General features: G+C 34.4%; 3 protein-coding genes across 3 annotated transcripts; 2 read left to right on the top strand and 1 right to left on the bottom strand.

The window, feature by feature from the left end:
- Positions 1 to 11,850: 11,850 nt before the first annotated feature.
- On the bottom strand, positions 11,851 to 13,176 carry RB195_026187 (uncharacterized protein; the record flags this gene model as incomplete). Its single annotated transcript, XM_013450809.2, has 2 exons — positions 11,851 to 11,973; positions 13,045 to 13,176. The coding sequence occupies 2 exons, from the start codon at positions 13,174 to 13,176 to the stop codon at positions 11,851 to 11,853; spliced, it is 255 nt and encodes an 84-aa protein (XP_013306263.2).
- Positions 13,177 to 16,943: 3,767 nt separating this feature from the next.
- Positions 16,944 to 17,450, top strand: RB195_026186 (uncharacterized protein; the record flags this gene model as incomplete). Its single annotated transcript, XM_013450810.2, has 1 exon — positions 16,944 to 17,450. The coding sequence occupies one exon, from the start codon at positions 16,944 to 16,946 to the stop codon at positions 17,448 to 17,450; it is 507 nt and encodes a 168-aa protein (XP_013306264.2).
- An 86-nt stretch (positions 17,451 to 17,536) lies between these two features.
- RB195_026185 (uncharacterized protein) lies at positions 17,537 to 18,389 on the top strand (the record flags this gene model as incomplete). Its single annotated transcript, XM_064214630.1, has 5 exons — positions 17,537 to 17,542; positions 17,665 to 17,714; positions 18,046 to 18,150; positions 18,187 to 18,239; positions 18,373 to 18,389. 5 exons carry the CDS (start codon positions 17,537 to 17,539, stop codon positions 18,387 to 18,389), a joined length of 231 nt encoding a protein of 76 aa, XP_064070511.1.
- Positions 18,390 to 18,786: the final 397 nt, after the last annotated feature.

Raw genomic sequence — 18,786 nt, 5'->3', positions numbered from 1 at the left:
GTCTTTTTTTTTCCTTTTTCTGGATAGAACAAGTGCACGTCATGCTTGTCATCTTTTGCAGTGGCTGATGAGCAACGTCGCTTAGATTACAAACCATAGCTAGACAATGACTATACATCTGACGCTGATGTGAAGACAGAAACGGCGTCGATGACGCACTAAAAACATGGAAAATATGGGGAAATGTAGCCGTTGAACATCTATTCAACGATTGAGTTCGTTTTCTTTGTCGATTTACGAGAGAAAATTTCAGTTAACGAGCAAGTATAAACACTATGTAGGGAAACAATTATATTCTGTATCGCGAATAACATCCAGAAATTGATAAAAATGAGAAAAAAATAATGTGGAAAAAATGAATAGCACAGCTAGCTGCTTCTTGACATAACATATCAGAACGCCATGCTCCCTTCCACCCCCACACATTTCAAACAGATGTATACTCTTGGGACTTTAACGAAGAAGTACACAACTTCAAAACGAAAAACATTTCGAACCAGCAGCAGATTTCAACTTATCAGACAAGCATCGAAATGTTACCATACAACAAAATCACTTAAAAACTTCCTTATTAAATATAAATCATTCTTCTAGCTTAGTAATTTCCAATAAGTCCTACCTAAGACCTCAACTAGAAAGACTTCATTCATCAAAGGAATCATGGACAAAAACAATACTTCCAGAAATAAAGCATGTGATCAGTGTAATTCTCAACGAACCACTAAGTTGCAGAACGCGTTTTCACTTATAGCGCCACATTTTTTTTCCTTGAAATTTTCCCAGAAACAAAAAGATCCACGGTTCCATCGAAACACCACAAAACGTTTCTTTTATAAAAAAAAATAAGAATAAAGAACGGTGCATGAAGTTGAGTCACATGCTGAATCGAGAGAAGGCATCCGACTGAAGACCAGCGGCTATCCTGGACCAAACATTTATTTACTTGATTAATCACCTCATAGACATTGGTAAGCCGTTAGGAAGAGCACATAAAAAAAGTACATCATGTGATAATAGTAAAGTAAACAAAACCTAAAAGGGAATTCTCGAATATTTGCTCACTTCAAAATAATATCGAGAGACGTTCAACACACGTTCAAAATCTAGGAGGCCCCTCCAAGACTCAGCCGAGACGCGAAAAAAACAGTTCACTTCCAGTGCAAAAGCGAGCCCTAAGTACAACCGTTCTCAATCGATTGCTGCGAAATAGCAAGAAAAATCCTACAGGTCACCACAATAAAATTGTTTGGATTTATTTTTATCTATTTATTTTTTGTTTTCATTGGATAACACAAAAATTCGAAAAAAAGAGAAGAACAAATCGTTTAATCACATTCTTTCTCTTCCTCTACTAGTGTTGCTCTGCATGGACAGTACAAATCCAGAAAAAAAAAGAGAAAATAAACCCAATATATCCCTGGTTTGATTAAGAATCGTACATTTTTCATGTGTCATCCATAATTAATTGGACAGAAACTGTTTCATTCACCGATAGGGCGCTGTTTTACAAAAATATCAGGGTGGACCTCAAAAACCCACTGTGATATTTTTGTAAAACAAAAAGAAAAACAACACTTCATCAAAACTTTTCAATCAAAATAACGAAAATCAGCTTCATCCGAAAAAGAAAGGCAGAGGTCAAAAGAGATGTCTACTCCAATAGGAGTTACGAGTTTCTGCGAGCGCAACACATTCTCGGATTATTTTTGCTAAGGTGATTAAGTTCAGGAATAAGTGAAAAATGAACTATGTTTCCATCGCAGCTTATAACTAGTTAATTTTTGCTTTAATTTTATATTTTGGTTCGATTTACTTCTATGAAAAAGATAAAAAATCTAGATTTCAGAGAGATCACTCAACTTACAAACCAGAAATCCACATATTGAGGTAAAAGATTACTTTTACGTTTGGGATAAAAAAAATTATATTCCTCGATGAAAAATTTCTATTCTTGGAGAAAAGGTTCGACTCCCAAATCAGTTCGGAGCTCTAGCTATGAGGATCGATCACGAGGATCAAAAGGAAAAGAAAGAAAAGAGCAAAAGTTTCTCAAAATTAATGCTGTAATATTTTTTTTAGAGAACTGCTATTCCCAAAGAAATACTCCGAATGCACTAAACTAATACAGTTTTACAATTGTTATTGTTACTTCAAAACACTGGCCTAAACCAATTAAAAGAAGCACGAGAAATATATTTCAGTACATAACTAACAATGTGAAGGAAGCACAGAAAAAAATTCCTTAATTAAAAAGTGTTCAGCTGTACCATTGATTAAATTTGACTGATTAATTGAAATCAGAATTTATTAAAATGGTGAGTCGTTTAAATCGAATCAAAACGTAAAAATTAAACAAAAAAAAAAACAAAAAAAAAGTTAAATGAAGAAACGATAAATGGAACGATGAAGATAAAACACAAAAAAGAGCTGAAATTTCAAACTAAAGTCAACTCAGGAGAGAAAGTCGGGCATTATATGCCGATCTATGAATCAGATTCCGATTATGAAAGGGAAGCAGTATGATTCAAACCCGGTAGTACTCTCCCTAAAGGAAATCGTAGGAGAAATATCTTTGGAAAGAGTAATCAATAGATATCCGTGTAAGGGAATGAGAAAAGCACCGCTCAGGTGGACAAAATTCTAAAATAATTTATCAGGAATAAGATATCAGAATTCTATTTAAAAGCTATGTTATGATAATTATATTATTTACTATTTCATTGTGAATGCAAGAAAAAAAAAAACGAGAAACATAAATAGAAAGTTCCTAAAGAGGTTTCTGATAACCGGTTATCTGACTGAATGAAACATTAATATGATATATAAAGAAATATTAATATAATACAATATTAATAGTTCATATTTGTGCAAATTCTCAGCGAATTATTTTGAGAAAAAAAATGTCTCCACCGTTTATAAAGCTACACATCTGGAAAAGAAATTATGAAATCAAAAAAAAAATGCAAAGGAGTAAATAACACGAATTACGAAAGGACGAAAACATGGATTTGGTACTGAAGTCAGATGAAAATATTGTTTACATTTCTCTACATTTCCTCACTTTTCTTTACATTGCAAATAGATCAACACACTTTGAATAGATCAACTGCGCCAGGATAAACAAAAATAGAATCCATAATCAGATTTGTCCATAATGACATACGAGGTTTCATACACAAGGTAAAAAGAATTTTTCCCCTAGAATATAAAAAAAAGATTCATGAAAAGATTAGGAATTCAATTGAGTTCCTATAGCCTAATCAATAACTATAAAAGGGAACAAAGATTATGCCTAAAGGAAAATAATACTAACAAGCGTTAATAAATCATTCTGTTGTATTAATTTTCTAAGGATCTTAACATGTAAAAGCGAGAAATATCCTGGGAAGCCCGAAGGATAGAAACCAGCAGGATTTACAGTCATAAAAATTTTTAAGATAAAAATCTGCAGGATTTACACTCATAAAAATGTTTAAGATGAAAATCTGCAGGATTTACAGTCATGAAAATATTTATCTCTTTTTATTACGACTATTTCGAATGGATGAAGTTTCTGAATAGTGCAGGATCCTCCCCGAATCTTCCTACTTATGTTCAATGGATGACTTAAAGATTGAAAAAAAAATACTTTAAAGGTTCCAATTTTGTAAAATAGCACAAATATTTATTAAGAATCAATATTGCAAAATTTTTAAATAAAAAAAAATTTCTTTAAGCAATTCAAGACTTCAACTTTTTGTTCAATCGAAAATTATTCATAAGTGGTATCCACCTTCGTCATTGCTTCCGTACCAATCATTTTTTTCCGGAACGAAGATAGATATTCATAAGGTCAGTTAGGGCAATAAAATGGCATAAATAAAGAAAACAAAGAGAAAGGAAAGGAAATTTTAAAAAGAAACGACGAAAAAAAATAAGCAAAAATAGCAAGTGTTTGTCTCTGCACGCAAAAATTTTATAAAAAACGCAGAAGAAAGTATTACAGAAAAGTACAAAATTGCTACAAAAAGATAGATATTCATAAGGTCGGTTAGAGCAATAAAATAGCATAAATAAGGAAAACAACGAAAGAGGAAAGGAAATCCTTTAAAAAAGAACGGAAAAAAAGCAAAAATAGCAAGCGTTTGTCTCAGCGCGCAAAGATTTCATGCAAAACTAGAAAAAGTATGACAGAAAAAGTATTAAATTGTTACAAAAAGAAGAAATGCATGAATTTATTAAGGATAAATTGGCATAGGATCACTGAGAAGGTAAATCCACAATATGTAACGAGACACAAAACAGCACAGCGTCAACTCCTCGTAAGGATATTGTCAAACAAAGATTTACGATAAATCAATAATAGGGGAGAAGGACGATTGTGGGTGGGTGGATGGGGGTGGGGGCACCGCGAAATGGGAGGTTACAGGAAGGTGATGGTGGTGGTAGTGGTGGTGGTGGTGGAGGTGGTTGAGGTGGTCGTCGTCGTTTGTGTATGAATCGATCGAATGATCAGAGGAGCCCTTGCAAGGTCAAGCCACGACGACCTTTTGCATATAAGTAGGAAGGGAAGATGATCACGTTCCTAATGACCTACATCGATCCTGTCCTCATCCGTAGGAAAATCTTCCCCTGTTGTAAATTTATAACCGTAAAAATATGATACACTCCATTTTAACATTCACATATCAGCTGCTAGGATTCCCATGAACAAATTTCCGAAGATAAATGTTCCATGAAAATTTAGTATTTTTTTATGTATGCATGTATTTTATGTATGTATGTATGTATTTTATGTTATGTATGTATTTTATGTATGTATTTTTTTCTAGAATTTTCCATGAAGCATAAAAAAATCTAGTGTTTTTTTATTCTCCGTGGAAAATTCCAGGATTTTTCTTAAAAGTTTATATTTATATATTATTTCATTGTTCACTATTTTCTATGTATGCTTTTGTCGTCCATTATGTTTCTAACATATTTCTCCCCAAAATAAATTGCGTATTTGTTGAAAAAAAAGTGCTCAACAGTTTTTAATATTGGAAATTAACTTGACAATATGAAAATATAAAAATATGGAAAAAATAAGAGACAAATTATAGTAAAAATAAATCATTAATTGTAAGTAAACGATATATGCGACATATTAGAAGTGATAGATATAGCTGGTACTCGGAATTCGCTATGAAGTATCTACGTGAGAAAAATCCAGAAGAAAAAAACAAGATCCCAAAAGAAATTCGAGGCTACTACGACATTTATTCCGAGCTTTCTATTATAACTTCGAGATTATGCTCGCTAAAATAAATTCGCCGCTATCAGCCCACCTAAAAATGAGAAAAAGCTAAGGAAGTTAAAAATAAGCGAATATAACTTTCAAATGTAAATGGAAGTCTTAAATATACATGATTAGGAGCGTACTAGATACAAAACCTCGGTGAAAAAAAGGAAAATATATAAAAGAAACGAAAAAACTATAGGAGACCGGAAAGAAATCGTTGCTTTGTTTTATAAAGTGAAATTTTTATTAACAATTGTTTAAATAAAATTGAAAAACGTTTGAACTAAGTAATAGTCATTCAGATGTGCCCATATCTGAGGTCAATGTTTTCAACCGAATGGCCTAGTTTAGAGTTCGTCGCTGTAGAGTTGTTACTGGATGGTTAGGCTACAAATCGATCGAAATCGCTTGAATCACACACGCTTTTCATTAATGGTTGAAGCTAGAATTGCTGCTAAAACAAGCCAACCACTTCAGTTAATCCTGTATGTGGTGAAGTTTTCGTTTGACAAACACAAACATCACGCGAAAGTGTTCATGTAACATTTCATTGATCAATTACGATCCAGAAAGCTTTTCCTTGAAAGCTTCTAGTAAATACTTGCTAATTGTAACGTCTTCAGAACGCTAAAACTTTAGTTTTGGAAAATTTGATGTAAATATTTCCATATTTAGCACTTAGCACATTTCTATGAAGTCTTTTTTTTAATTGATTGAAATCTCCTGAAACATTTTTCTTTAATGATAATTTCTTTTCGTTTTTGAAATTCTTCATTTTTGATTTCCGCATGTTAAGTCATTGAAAGGAATGCTTGTAGGTGGTGAATGGAATTTCGCTATGGAAGAAAACCAGAGAATCAATTAGAGGAACAGAAGAAAAACATTGAAGAGAACTAAATGTCAAATCATAGAAGAATTTCAAGAACTGAAAAAAAAAATTGCAAACAACACCTTAAAACCTTTTACAGTCTCTTTTGGAGGTGAAAATTCACGCAAAAAAAGAAAAACTTGAATTATAGATTATAAGCCGATTAATTTTAGATTATGTACTCCCACTTCTCTCTTCTATTTCTCTAAATTTGACAAAAATCATGGTGAGAAAGAAAAATTCTGCAATCACTATTACCAACAAGAACAATTTTCTATGTTCAAATGCTGAAACGAAGTACTGTATTAAGAAATCCGTTTGATATCGAAAATAATAAAATAATATTCAGAAATACATAAAATCACGATTTTTCTAGCTTTGCTAGCACTTTGTAAATCCAATATTGTTTCTTTTTAATGCATTTTGCTATTTTTCAATATTTAGTAGAAAAATGCTGAATAACATGAAGAACTAACAATAAAAGAATGAAGGATGAAATATTCGGGCGTTGTTCAATCCCTCAGGGATGCTCCAACGTGTTCGACTTTAATCCACAATCAGAGGGGTTAATGGATGCAGCCTACACAGTGTTGACTACTGGAAGAAAGCCGATTTACAAAACGTCAATGTTTTTTTCTACCAGAGAAGTTTGCTGTTAGCTTTTTCGGTCATAGAATGATGAAAGGTTTAGTTGGCCTACGACGGTTTTGAACCGTCGAAAATTCGAGAACAACGAAAGTGCTGGACCAATGAAGCAAATAAAAATCTTGTATATTATTTTGACCTTGAGATAAAGCGGCAGAGATTATCCATAAGAGTTCCTTTGTGGAACTAAAATACATTTGACCCACTGGGAAGCGTGCAAGCGGCCTATTTATCAAAGTGTCAAGAGGTCAACACTACATTGGTACGACAGATGGTTAGGTACCGCCTGAGGGCAATTAAGCCTTTCATCCTTCCAGGATCGAAGAATTTCTACGAGATTCATATGGATGAATAAAACCGCCGACTTGATACAGGGCCCAGCCGTCACAAAGTCACTGTATAGGTCCCACTGTATAGATCCCATTCATAAAACATCTACAATTCTGAGCTGCAGTCGAACTCTATTCAAAGGAAAAGGGATTAACTCTGAGTACTTCATTTATTTTCTTATTTGTTTCACAGTTTGAAATCCTAAAACTTTCAAAAAAAATTAAAAGAAGACTTGGAACTTCTTTTAGTGCTACTTTACTCAATGAAATGAAACTTGATAGACATAGAATCAGTTGACGCAGGAACAAAAAATATTGGTAGTACTTAGTACTTAGTATGTCCTTTAATGGTCAAGTTAGTTTTTTTTTCAACATGTTGTACATAAAATTACTGTTTTAAAGAATTTAACTTATGAAATTCACCCAAAACTCAACAACATACAGACGAACGCGTAAACCCACCACTTTTCAGACATGAGAAGACGCACTGTATGCCACGCATATCGATTCTGGACAATTTTTAATCATTGATGAAGGAATGTGGTATGCGACATTGCATTGTTTTATGACGTGTGAAATTTGATGAAATATATGTACATCTACTCCAGGAAGCTCAATGGGAGCATAAGGAAGGGAAATAGTTTGACTTGATTTAAACAACTACTATTATACTACACAGCAACAACAGTGTTTGTTCGATAGAAAACAAAAAGAAAAAAACGCGAGTAATTTTTTTCGGTTCCTGTCGGAAAACAAACGTTATTTTCGTAAACTTACTTCATTTAAAGGCGGATGTGGCGCAGTCGGCTGGAGGTCCGTTGTAGCCACGCGGTCAAGGGTTCGAATCCGCTCTAGTGCTCACCAAGCCTTTCATCCCTCCGGGGTCGATAAATTGGTACCAGACTTGTCTGGGAGGATAAAAACACTAAGTTGATCACCGGCTGACCTTCGTAAGTCATTGTGTAGGCCAACACCCGTTCCAAAATCTCAACGATTACGAATTCCACTAAAACGCGTTGGCGCATCCCGAGTGGATTGATACGCCAGTGACTTTATCCTTTATCCTTTTACTTCATTTTACCAACTGACTCCTATTGCTTCCAGAATTTCATCTATGCATATCCATGACCTATTCATTTCTATATAATAAAACAGAACTACAGAGCATTAAAAAAGGAAAAAAAACCAACCTAGAAAATCCAAGTAGATCAATGACTCGACATAGACCTATTATCTACACTTTTTATTAACCGCCTCTCGTACTAATAAAACTACATTATTCTTTTCTCAAGCCATTCTGAAGACCTATTTTGTAAGTAACTATTATTGGGTAAGAAAAAAAAAACCACTTCACTAGATACTACCTGCCAAATACCTGTAGTGAACTCATTACAGTAAGAAACACCCAAAATGAGGTACATATGTATGTAGCATTAGAAATTATAAGCAACCTCACTGATCCGATTCATTTCACCAATACTAGAGGTCAAAAGATTCTCCATTCCATAAAAAAAGCATTTCACAAGCAAACAAGTACATTAAAGAGTATTTTCCCAGTATTTCATTTGTGAGGTCACAGCACAGCTATGCACTTTAATTCCACAACCACGTTTACTTTGTTTACTGGTAAATGTTACCTTGTTCCTGTTTCACAACGATTTCATCGACAGAACATTTTTCCCACACGAAAATCTTCCAATTTCAAGGATTTTAATGCGATGCGGTTTATCCGTAGTTTAGAAGGATGACAAATGCGGTTAAGAACATTTATTTATTGTAGAATTATATATTTATGGATATTTATCGTACATTTATTGATATCTATTACACATTTATGAACATTTATTATATTACAATTTTATATTTATGGATATTTATTTAGTTATTTGGAAACACCATAAGATGTGCAAAAAAATTATATAAAATAATGAAAAATTATGCAAAAAACAAGAAGAAACAGAGATCTCTAAAATTTCGCCTGAGTTTTACACAGCAAATTTGGCTCTTTTTCACACATTTTTCGATGGATTAATAGGTCATTATCCTGGCACAGTAGATGATGGATTATTGCATAAGAATGGATCTCTTCAAAATCGATATTACTGGAATGTTCTTCTTTTGTTCGGAGAAGCTACATACAACTCTGTGAACTATGTATGACAAACGTTTACAGCTTTCTGTCAACAATAAAGTGCATAATATTTTTAATCATATGAACAAGTACAAAAAATTTGAAATATTTATTTATAAAAATCGTGTTTATGTTGTTCCTTCTGACATAGACATGACTCGTAAGAGTTAAATATAGAAAGGCACTCTGTTGATATTTTTGATATATTTCTGATATTTGGTTGGAATTAAAGATCATATCTGCTCGACCTTGTTTTTCTTTTCAGTTTAAATTCGAGGGGAAGCTACGGCCTCAAACATCACACCTCAAACTTTTTCATTAGTTTTTTTTTTCCTTTAGTTTCAACAAAACAAGCTACCTTTTTCGAAGAAGCGTTCATTGATGACGTGAGGAAACCTTCGCCGAGTAACCCCAACAAATTTATAGAGACGAATTCGTAATAGTTCTCTACATCTTCGTGGATTGTATAGAAACAGTTATGACTAATCAGGAAGCAATGAATGCTGCTAAGGCCCGGAAAACAGCACCTATGAATTCCACTGCAATTCCTTGTAGTTCATCCAGGAAAAAAAGAAAACGATAGTTATGTAACAATAAATCAATAACGAGGTCAAATGAGGAGGAAATTCCTATGAAGCAGTCAACGAATATGAATGCGGTCAGTGTGTGGTTTCCCGCCCGACGGCCACCCTGTGGCGGATTATTGACGGTGTAGGTCAAAACACCGCCAACCTTTTCTTCCACAGCAATCTAACTCCTCTCATTTTTTGAACTTCCTTTTATATAAACTAATATCTCCATTTTCATTACTTCCTGATTGTAATAATAATAATGTATTATATAATATTGTAATATTTCCCACAGATACCGTAGGTGTCTCCTGTCTCCTGTCGGATTTCATCCCAAATAGAAATCTTTTCAAGGCGTTGGACAACGAATGTGTCGTGCTGCCAAAATCAATTACTAATTGTTAATTTTAATTATTAATTTATCATATTATTACTATACTCTCCGCAATATTATTATTATTAATTTATTTTTAATTCAATTACTTATTTATTTTTTGATTAGCATGTTTTCTCGAGTTGAACAATGTGAACATAAAGAATGTTCTCTGAATTTATTTCGATTTTGAATTTAAGAATTCCAAAAAAGGGTTTTATAAGATAATTTGTCTTGACGTAGGAAGACCTGAGGATCGCCATTTCAATTAGGAGGAATGCTGAGAAGAAGTTTGAGAGTGTGGATAATTACGGTAGTCAATTTTACAAAAATTGCACCTAGTAAAAAGTAATATACTACTCATACAAAAAAATCGTGTTTTGGCTCTGATCAGATTGGATACTAACATACGATCAAGATTGCTTGACAGGGACTAAGTGAAAATTTATCATGAACTTAAAAGGTGGGACCCTTTATGAGAATTTTTCATTGAATACCCGGTGGCTAGATTTTCCTGAGTCCTGAGCCACGCAGCTGCTCGAAGAATGATCCCCATATTTCGTAGATTATTGAAGCTGAAACTTTTTTTTTAACACAGATAGAATCTATGGGACCCTCCTTTGAAGGCGATGTGCACGTTCTTTACTTAATTCACGTCAAAAATAGCAGTTGTATAAAACATTAGAGATGGCTTTTTACTGAGATGAATAAGACTTTAAGGAATTGGAGTGACGGTAGCTAATCAAGGATAACATTCCGGAGACACTGTAGCAAAGCACCCTTAATAAATACGCATTTGTGAACACCAACAGTATTTCTAAGTATTTAATAAATCTACAGCCTTTTTCTAGATTATTTTCGCATTAATTTACTAATTATTTCATTATTTTATTAATCACAACTGTGTCCTCATTTGCATCATGGAGGGATCATGGAACTAATCGACAACATTTATCCTCAATCTGGAGGTCCTATTACATTTTGTTTTAACACGTTTATCAACTAACACATTGTGATTCGAATATTATTGCAAAAATTTATTCATTTGTAGCTTTGTAGACCTTTCACAAAAAAAAATAATTTAAAATACTGAATAAAAGAAAACATTCAATGAGATGAAGGAGTGGACATTGTAACAAGGGTATTGCAATAAATACACGGTTAAAGATCGGGTGATTCCATGAATCTGATGAATTTTTAGGAGTAAATCCTAGAAGTTTTTTTTTTAAATTTTAGAAAGTTGTGTGTTAATTTAAATCCCCTTGCAAAAAATCAAAACTCCTCTAGTTACGTTGAATCTGATCCTACTCTAAAAATTCCCAGGAATTTTGGAAACTACAGCGGCGTTTCGGTTGGTAAATCAGTTTTTCTGACTCCCACTGACGCTGCTTGTCTTGCTTATTCGGTTTGCATCGTGAACCTAATTGACGATACCCGTGAAGCGCAAAGATTTCTTGTGAAAGGAGAGAAAAAAATTGTGGTCTTCGTACATTGAAAGGTCAAGCTTCTAATCAATTGTTCCATGGAATTTTCGGAAATATTACTATGATAGAGGAAAATTATAAAAGACGTAAGGGTTCCATTGAGAAATCCCTGAAAATTCACTGGAACTAAACATTCAAATGCATTTTTTTCGATATAACGAAAAAAACCAGAAATATCAGGAAGCTTGAGATTAATTCAATTGTATTTTCTGTACTGATCCATCAATATCTATTGCTGTAGTGGCATTGTCTTCGTGATGAAGTTTGTGCACTGGCGCCATGTACAACACAACCGGCCTATCCGTTGTTCGTATCTGTAAAATTTAGGAAAATTAGCACTCTATGAAAATAAATAAACTTAATGTTTGTGTGTATATGTGTACATATTGACATCATGAGAGAACGACGTCAGCTTTTTTCACGAATTGATATTCCTTTGGGATACATCAATCTAGTGGGCGCGAATCTATATTTCCATCGTCTGGATTGTCATTGACGAGTACATTCGACAAGAGTGTAGGATATGTGTGACAAGCGTATCTCCCTTAAGGAGATTCTCTACACGCATGAACTGAAATTCCGGAAGAATTTTTTCATATGGGCGTTGTTGTTGTTTTTGTTGTTTTCTATTGACTTTTAAGAGAATATTGCTGATCCACTATCGAATACTAGAGCATTAAAATTGCAAAAATCGAAAAAATTCTTTTTACTTGTCTTGGTCAGGGCAAATACCTCTTTCTTATGGTATCCCGCAGGGCAAATAACCTCCTATCTGAATTGGAACACTTAGTACCATCGCCTTATTAAACAGTGGTTTACAAAGAACTCAAATTTGATGATTCTCCCAAAGGTTTGGAATCTGAGGCAAGTCTCAGATATCTCTTATGTACAATGAATTACCCATAATAAATATTAAATAGCGTAGAGAAAATAAAAAAAAATCGTATATTTGAAAAAAAAAACTCTCTTATTAGGTGATCACATGTTCGTCAGATTGCAAAAAATCATCCATTCAAGGAATGTTTGTGAACAAAATGAAATGAGAGAATGAAAAAGTCATTTTCAGGCAAATTAAATGACACCTGGGTCCCGTTGTCATCACTGAGAAAAGCGATATTAGTAAAAAGTGTTCCTTTCTGTCTACAAATAAAATCAGCTTGTCCCATTACAAATGCATAGCTGTCACATTCTGGAACAGTCTTCTAATCCCAGAAATTATTCATGTAAGAAATTTAGACTCGAGTTATTGATCTTTTTCGCATAAAGAATTCAAATCGTCTTATTTCGGTACATTTTTGAGATTCAGAGAGATTTCAGTGACTTTTTTTCTCTTAAAGGAAATAGTCTCAGCTTAATATTGAAAGTGACAAGACCCTGAAACTTACAACAGGAGGCATTGAGGGAGTAGTACTGATGAGAGGTAGATTGTTGTCGGATTTCAGTGGATGTAGCATGTCCATACATTCCGTTTCATCAGGAGCAGGAGTTGTTGCTCTCGTAGCCACACGTGATGTCATTATTCAGCCTGCAATGATGATGAATTGGGATGTTTCAGTAAACTTCTGGAAGCAACCATCGTAGAAAGCCAGCAAATGTTAGATATAATGCATTTTTTAGGATAAATTTGGATTTTTTCGGTAATTCAAGCTAAGATACACTTTAAATGCTGTGTGATATCTTCGTTGCATAGCTATAGTATAAAATCTTCATAAATATATTTTAAACTTCTCCTACCTATGAAGAAAAATGAAAGAATGAAGGGATTTTATTAAGTGTTAACAACTCAATGAGCAACAAGAACCTCATAACTCCAAACTCTTAAAAATTTTCTGAATGTTGCTAGAAATGACCGAAATAAATGTCAGGAATGATTTTCTAAATATCTGGATGGATCTGGGGACTTCACAGTAGAGCAAATCTCAAATAACTCAGATCTTCTTTGAGAAAACAAGTTACTCGGAGCAGGATATTCCATGAAAAGAAGCTGAATCGCGAAAGAAATAATATGATTTATACTTTTTGAAAGATTTCCAGGAAGCTTAGTCGAACGTTAACGTTTGTGCGGCTTCTTTCCTATTTTTTTTCTTTTTTCTTTCATTCGGCAGTAGGAGAAAAAACCGTGAGGAACCATCAAGATAAAAGGGGGAAATGTGAATAGAGCGAGGTGCCTCAAACAGCCGGGCAGCGGCCACGCCTCCCGAACCCTAATGAGTAAAATATCGACGAAAAACGTTGTTCGGAAACAAATACGCACATAAGTTTAGCATGATTCTCCCTATGTAAATGAAGGCTGTTTTGATGGAAATATTGATTGTTTATTGACCTACTTATTTATATGATTACTTATCCGCTGCTTGCCTTCATAAGGATCTATTTCATCACCGATATAGAAGGATAAGCATTTGAAAAAAAAACTCTTCTCTTAAATAATTTCTAGAATTTTTCGCACCATCATTCAAAAAAAAACCTATTATATGCGCTTTCACTGTAATAAAAACCATTCCGCTCGATATCAAGGAATCTTTTCCCAATTTTGAACCTACGAGATTTACCACTGACTAAAAAACAGCAATCATTGATAGAATCTATAATAATAATCTATAATAATTAAATATCGAAATAATCTGCCTAGAAAACTAGTGACGATTGTTTTTACCGATACTACTTGAAAGTTACAATAGTATAAAGGTCAAGTAATTAACAAATATTTACTTCCCGAAACCTGCCAGTTCAAGAAATTTGCTTATTTTTTTATTTTAAATTTCAATATCTTTCTGAAGTTGCTCTAATATAGAAACAGTACTGAGATGAGCTTTTTGCTTGAAAAGAAATGTGCAGAGGAATATTGGATAAGGCAACTTTGAGAGTAATGAGGTCATTCAAAGAGGAAAGAACTCTTAAGTGCGACAACAAAAAGCCACTTAACAACACAAAATGGTTACATTTTACTTTTTAAAAAAATTTTAAAATATGTAGAATGAGATACATTTCGATGAATTTGTGAAGAAAAGTTTTGCTATCACTGAAATTTTTAATTCAATCACGACATTTTTCGACATATCAGGATTAGTTTACTATATGCAAATAAATCCAAACATACAATGATCCATTTATTTTGAATCAGGCCATAACGTGAGTACACGTTTTAAAAAAAAACCGTTCGGCGATTCTATTAACGTGAGTTTACCATCTCATTCTAACAAATTTATTTTTAAAATGATGTTATTACACTGACATGTTTTTACACGAAGAAACGAACATTATTTCTTACGCATTCCGCACCAGAATGAAGTTCTCTTTTCTTTTTCTTTTTTTTTTTCTTTGATTACCGTCTTCATTATTCACTTGCATGTCCAAAATCTAGTGAGACTTTAGATCCCTCATACAGTACTTTGGTCAGTGAAAGGTTGTGGAACTCATCGTTACTATTTTTGGCATTTTACGAAGGAAAGGAGGGGGAAGGAGAGTGAAGTTGTAATGACCAGGTCTCGGTATTATCGAAATGGAGGAATCACCATCTTCTATTAAGGAAAATTTAGCGGCATATAATTTTTTGTGGATTGATTAACGCCAAACACTTTATCCTTTATCCTTTTATGATTTTTTGGCGCGAATTTCTAAATAACATAGTATATTGTGGGACATAGAAAACATGTATTGTAGTTTTTTGAAAGTTTTCCCGGCTCTGAGGATGATGACAACCTTAAAACGCACCTCTAATAAAGAATCGTGAATAGTTTTGCCTCGCCACCTCAATTTATATATCGATCATTCTTGGATGTGGTTTACTACAGAGTAATTCAATTGTTCTTTCCTCATATCTAAGGTTAAAGAGAAATGGTGATAGCTATCAGGTAAAAATTTCAAAATAAAAGAGATTTTTGCAACGAATATCTTCGTTTATACGCCAGAATTTGAAAAATTATAAAATTATGAGAAAAAATTATGAAATAAAATATATAAAAATCATTAAATAATTATAAAATTATGAAAAAAATATGAAATAAAATAAATTATGCTCGCATATTTTCAAATTGATCTGTTCTGCCGTCGTGTTTAACATTTCAAGACACATAAGGATTAATAGAGGCGAGTGTAACTGAAAAACGTGTTATCCACGAAAGAGGAGCTAAGAGGAAGGAAATAAGGAGTATGCATATTCGGATGGTAGCGCAGTTAGTGAGGTCTTAGCTGAAAAAGCGCGAGTGTAGAGGCATAGTTAAGAGCGGGCCGGAAAAGCACCAGCCACGAAGAGCTATGAACTTTGAATCCCGGCGAAATGATGGCGACGCCGAGAGTCTCGAGGGATGGTCGAGATGATGTTCTAGAGAGGAACGTACTGATTGAAATTAAAATTAACCGACCTTACGCGGTTTTAAACAATATTGTGACATTGACGGGAACAATATTTAAATCAGTGGGACCTCGCCGCCCAATTCCACACTCAATACCCACTCTTCGACTGAAAAAGGGACAAAAAGTCCCAAACGTAACGCTGACTTCTGACCCGTTCCTTCTTCTGAGTTCTATTTCCCCCATATTCACAACGCACCTACATCATCCTACTACTTGAAATCTATTTAACCCAATCTTCCAATCCTCCTCCCTCATTTCTCCTCCTTCTTCTCACTTCTTCTTTTAAGAAGCACTAAGCATTAGCGCTTGTCAGTGATGCGCCCCAGCAAGTGCGCTCCAAATGAGGGCACCTCGCCGCGATTCAGCCGCTTCGCGGTCTTTCGTGAGCCGGCTGTCGAAATCCCGAACGTACGGCATTCCGGGTGGTCCCTCAGCGGAGTTCTGCTTTCAGTTGTTTTTCTTCTCATTGCACATTGCCCAGATGATTCGGTTGTATTGGTTCTTCCAGTTATTATGTCTTCACATTCTTTGTGTTGTTCTTTCTTTGTGCATTCGCCCAGTTATTCGTCACACCTCAGGATTCCACTCCAGTTCTCAGCGTTTTATCGTCTTGAAAATCAGTTGAATTGCTTGTTTTATTGTATTTGTTTGTAAGAGAACCATTTGTTAATGTTAGACATGCTATATATTTCAAATACTTGTCAAATTCGTTGCAAAATATCATTTACATTATCACTATACGCACAACTTGGCATCTGATGCTGTAACTCATTTCAATCTCATCGAACGCATCTAAACTCAAATGGATTTGTACTTTTGCTATACAAAAAACTTCCTTCTGCTATTGATTTCGCTCCATTGTCATACGATTCAAAAATGCATTTAGGCAAAAAGCTATATTTCAATAATTACGTTTCGATTTTGCAGAATGTCCTCGGATTCGCAAAAAACCGCAATCATGAAGCTGGTCACGAACGATGGTGAGAATTTCGATGTGCCACGAGATGTGATCCGTCTATCAACAACTATCAACACAATGCTACAGGATCTTGGTCTTGACAATGAATCGAATGATCCGATTCCGATTTGCAACGTCTCCGGTCCTATTATGAAGAAGGTCTTGCAGTGGTGCACATTCCACAAAGATGATCCGCCAAACACTGACGATTCCGACAATCGTGAGAAACGTACGGATGATATTCCAAGCTGGGATGTTGAGTTCCTTAAGGTTGACCAAGGCACCTTGTTCGAACTAATCCTGGCTGCCAATTACTTGGATATCAAAGGTTTGCTTGATGTGACCTGCAAGACGGTCGCCAATATGATCAAGGGGAAAACTCCGGAAGAGATCAGACGTACTTTCAACATCAAGAATGATTTCACTCCGGAGGAGGAAGAGCAGATTCGTAAGGAGAATGCCTGGTGTGAGGATTAGAAGAGGATCTACAACTCCGAATTCAACGGTTTTCACCACTTCCACTTTATATTAATGTGTTGTTGTCTGCCATCAATCAAATTTTGATGATTGTACTCCGTTTCCAGTTTCATCTCATATAATATTTTCCGCTGAAGTCTCATTTTTCTGATTGTGTTCTTGTACATAAATAAAAATAAAATTTTTAGGTGAGGTTGAGGAAGTGGAACTTTAGTTGGATTACCAACCTACTTTATTTCTGCGTACTGATTCCATCATTTTCAGGTGCGTAACATGTAAGTTCTGCTCATATTTTTACGATTTTGTCTTGATCTTTTCAGAACTGTATTTAGTGTTCGCTTATTTTTCTAACTTAATGCTTATGCGTGAACATATATTTCATTGTGATTTATAGCATTTGCAGTCTTTTGAATATAAGAACTTGCCGTTGTATAATATTTGACTCTATTTTTTTTAAAGTGACCCAATTGTGAGGAGATAGGTGGTTTAAGATAACTTAGTAAAGTTCCCAACTTAGCTTGTGTGTCCTGCAAGCTTTTGCTGATAGGGGTGGATCCGGTAGAAGTTATTAGTGTATATTTATGAAGATTTTCAGAACGACAGCATATTCACAGAAGAACATCATCATATCGCGTTATTCATCAATAGTTTTCAACTCCGCCTTCAAAGCTGTCCTCTCCCGATTGCATTCTGCTGGACAGTGAAATGTTTTACGAAGAATTCTATCTCGTGTCAGAATAGTTCTGCTCAAAAATGAAGATTTCATCTACCATTATTCTGAGGAGATAGGTAGGTTCTACTAGTTTCATTCCATTAGAACTAAGTTTTAGTTGAGAAGAAGTTCTTCCATTGTCCCTAGCAAACCTCCCTTATTTTCTTTGCATTCGTGTTCGAATCACTCACGATTTCTCAACCTTTATAGAGCGAAGCATGAAATGAAATAATATGGCTAGTTTACGGCTGAACCTGGTTGTGCTTTTCCCTCGTATTTTAAAGCTGTGATCTTCCAATGGATGCCGAGGAGATCAAGGACATCATTGGATCTGGGAAGCAGGTGACTGAGGAACTGTCCAGTAATCCCCTTACTAGTATTATTGTGTGATCTGTTCGAACTTAGATGTTATATATGCACAGTCAAAATTGTTGACAATTTTCGAATGAGCGTCATAACCTATGTAGATTGATCTGTTTCACCTTTCTGGGTCAGGATTTGAATCAAGTCGCTTTTTAATTCATAACATCGAACACTTAATTTGTTATGTTTTTTTAAGGTTTCAGATTACTTTTTAACTTGTGTGAAGTTTCTATAGTTTTACTATTTCGACAGTGCTGTCTT

The sequence above is a fragment of the Necator americanus genome, chromosome X (assembly GCF_031761385.1).
Source record: "Necator americanus strain Aroian chromosome X, whole genome shotgun sequence".
NCBI classification, from domain to species: domain Eukaryota; kingdom Metazoa; phylum Nematoda; class Chromadorea; order Rhabditida; family Ancylostomatidae; genus Necator; species Necator americanus.
The sequence above is the reverse complement of the archived record's forward strand: the minus strand, read 5'-3'. Positions and strand labels throughout refer to the sequence as shown.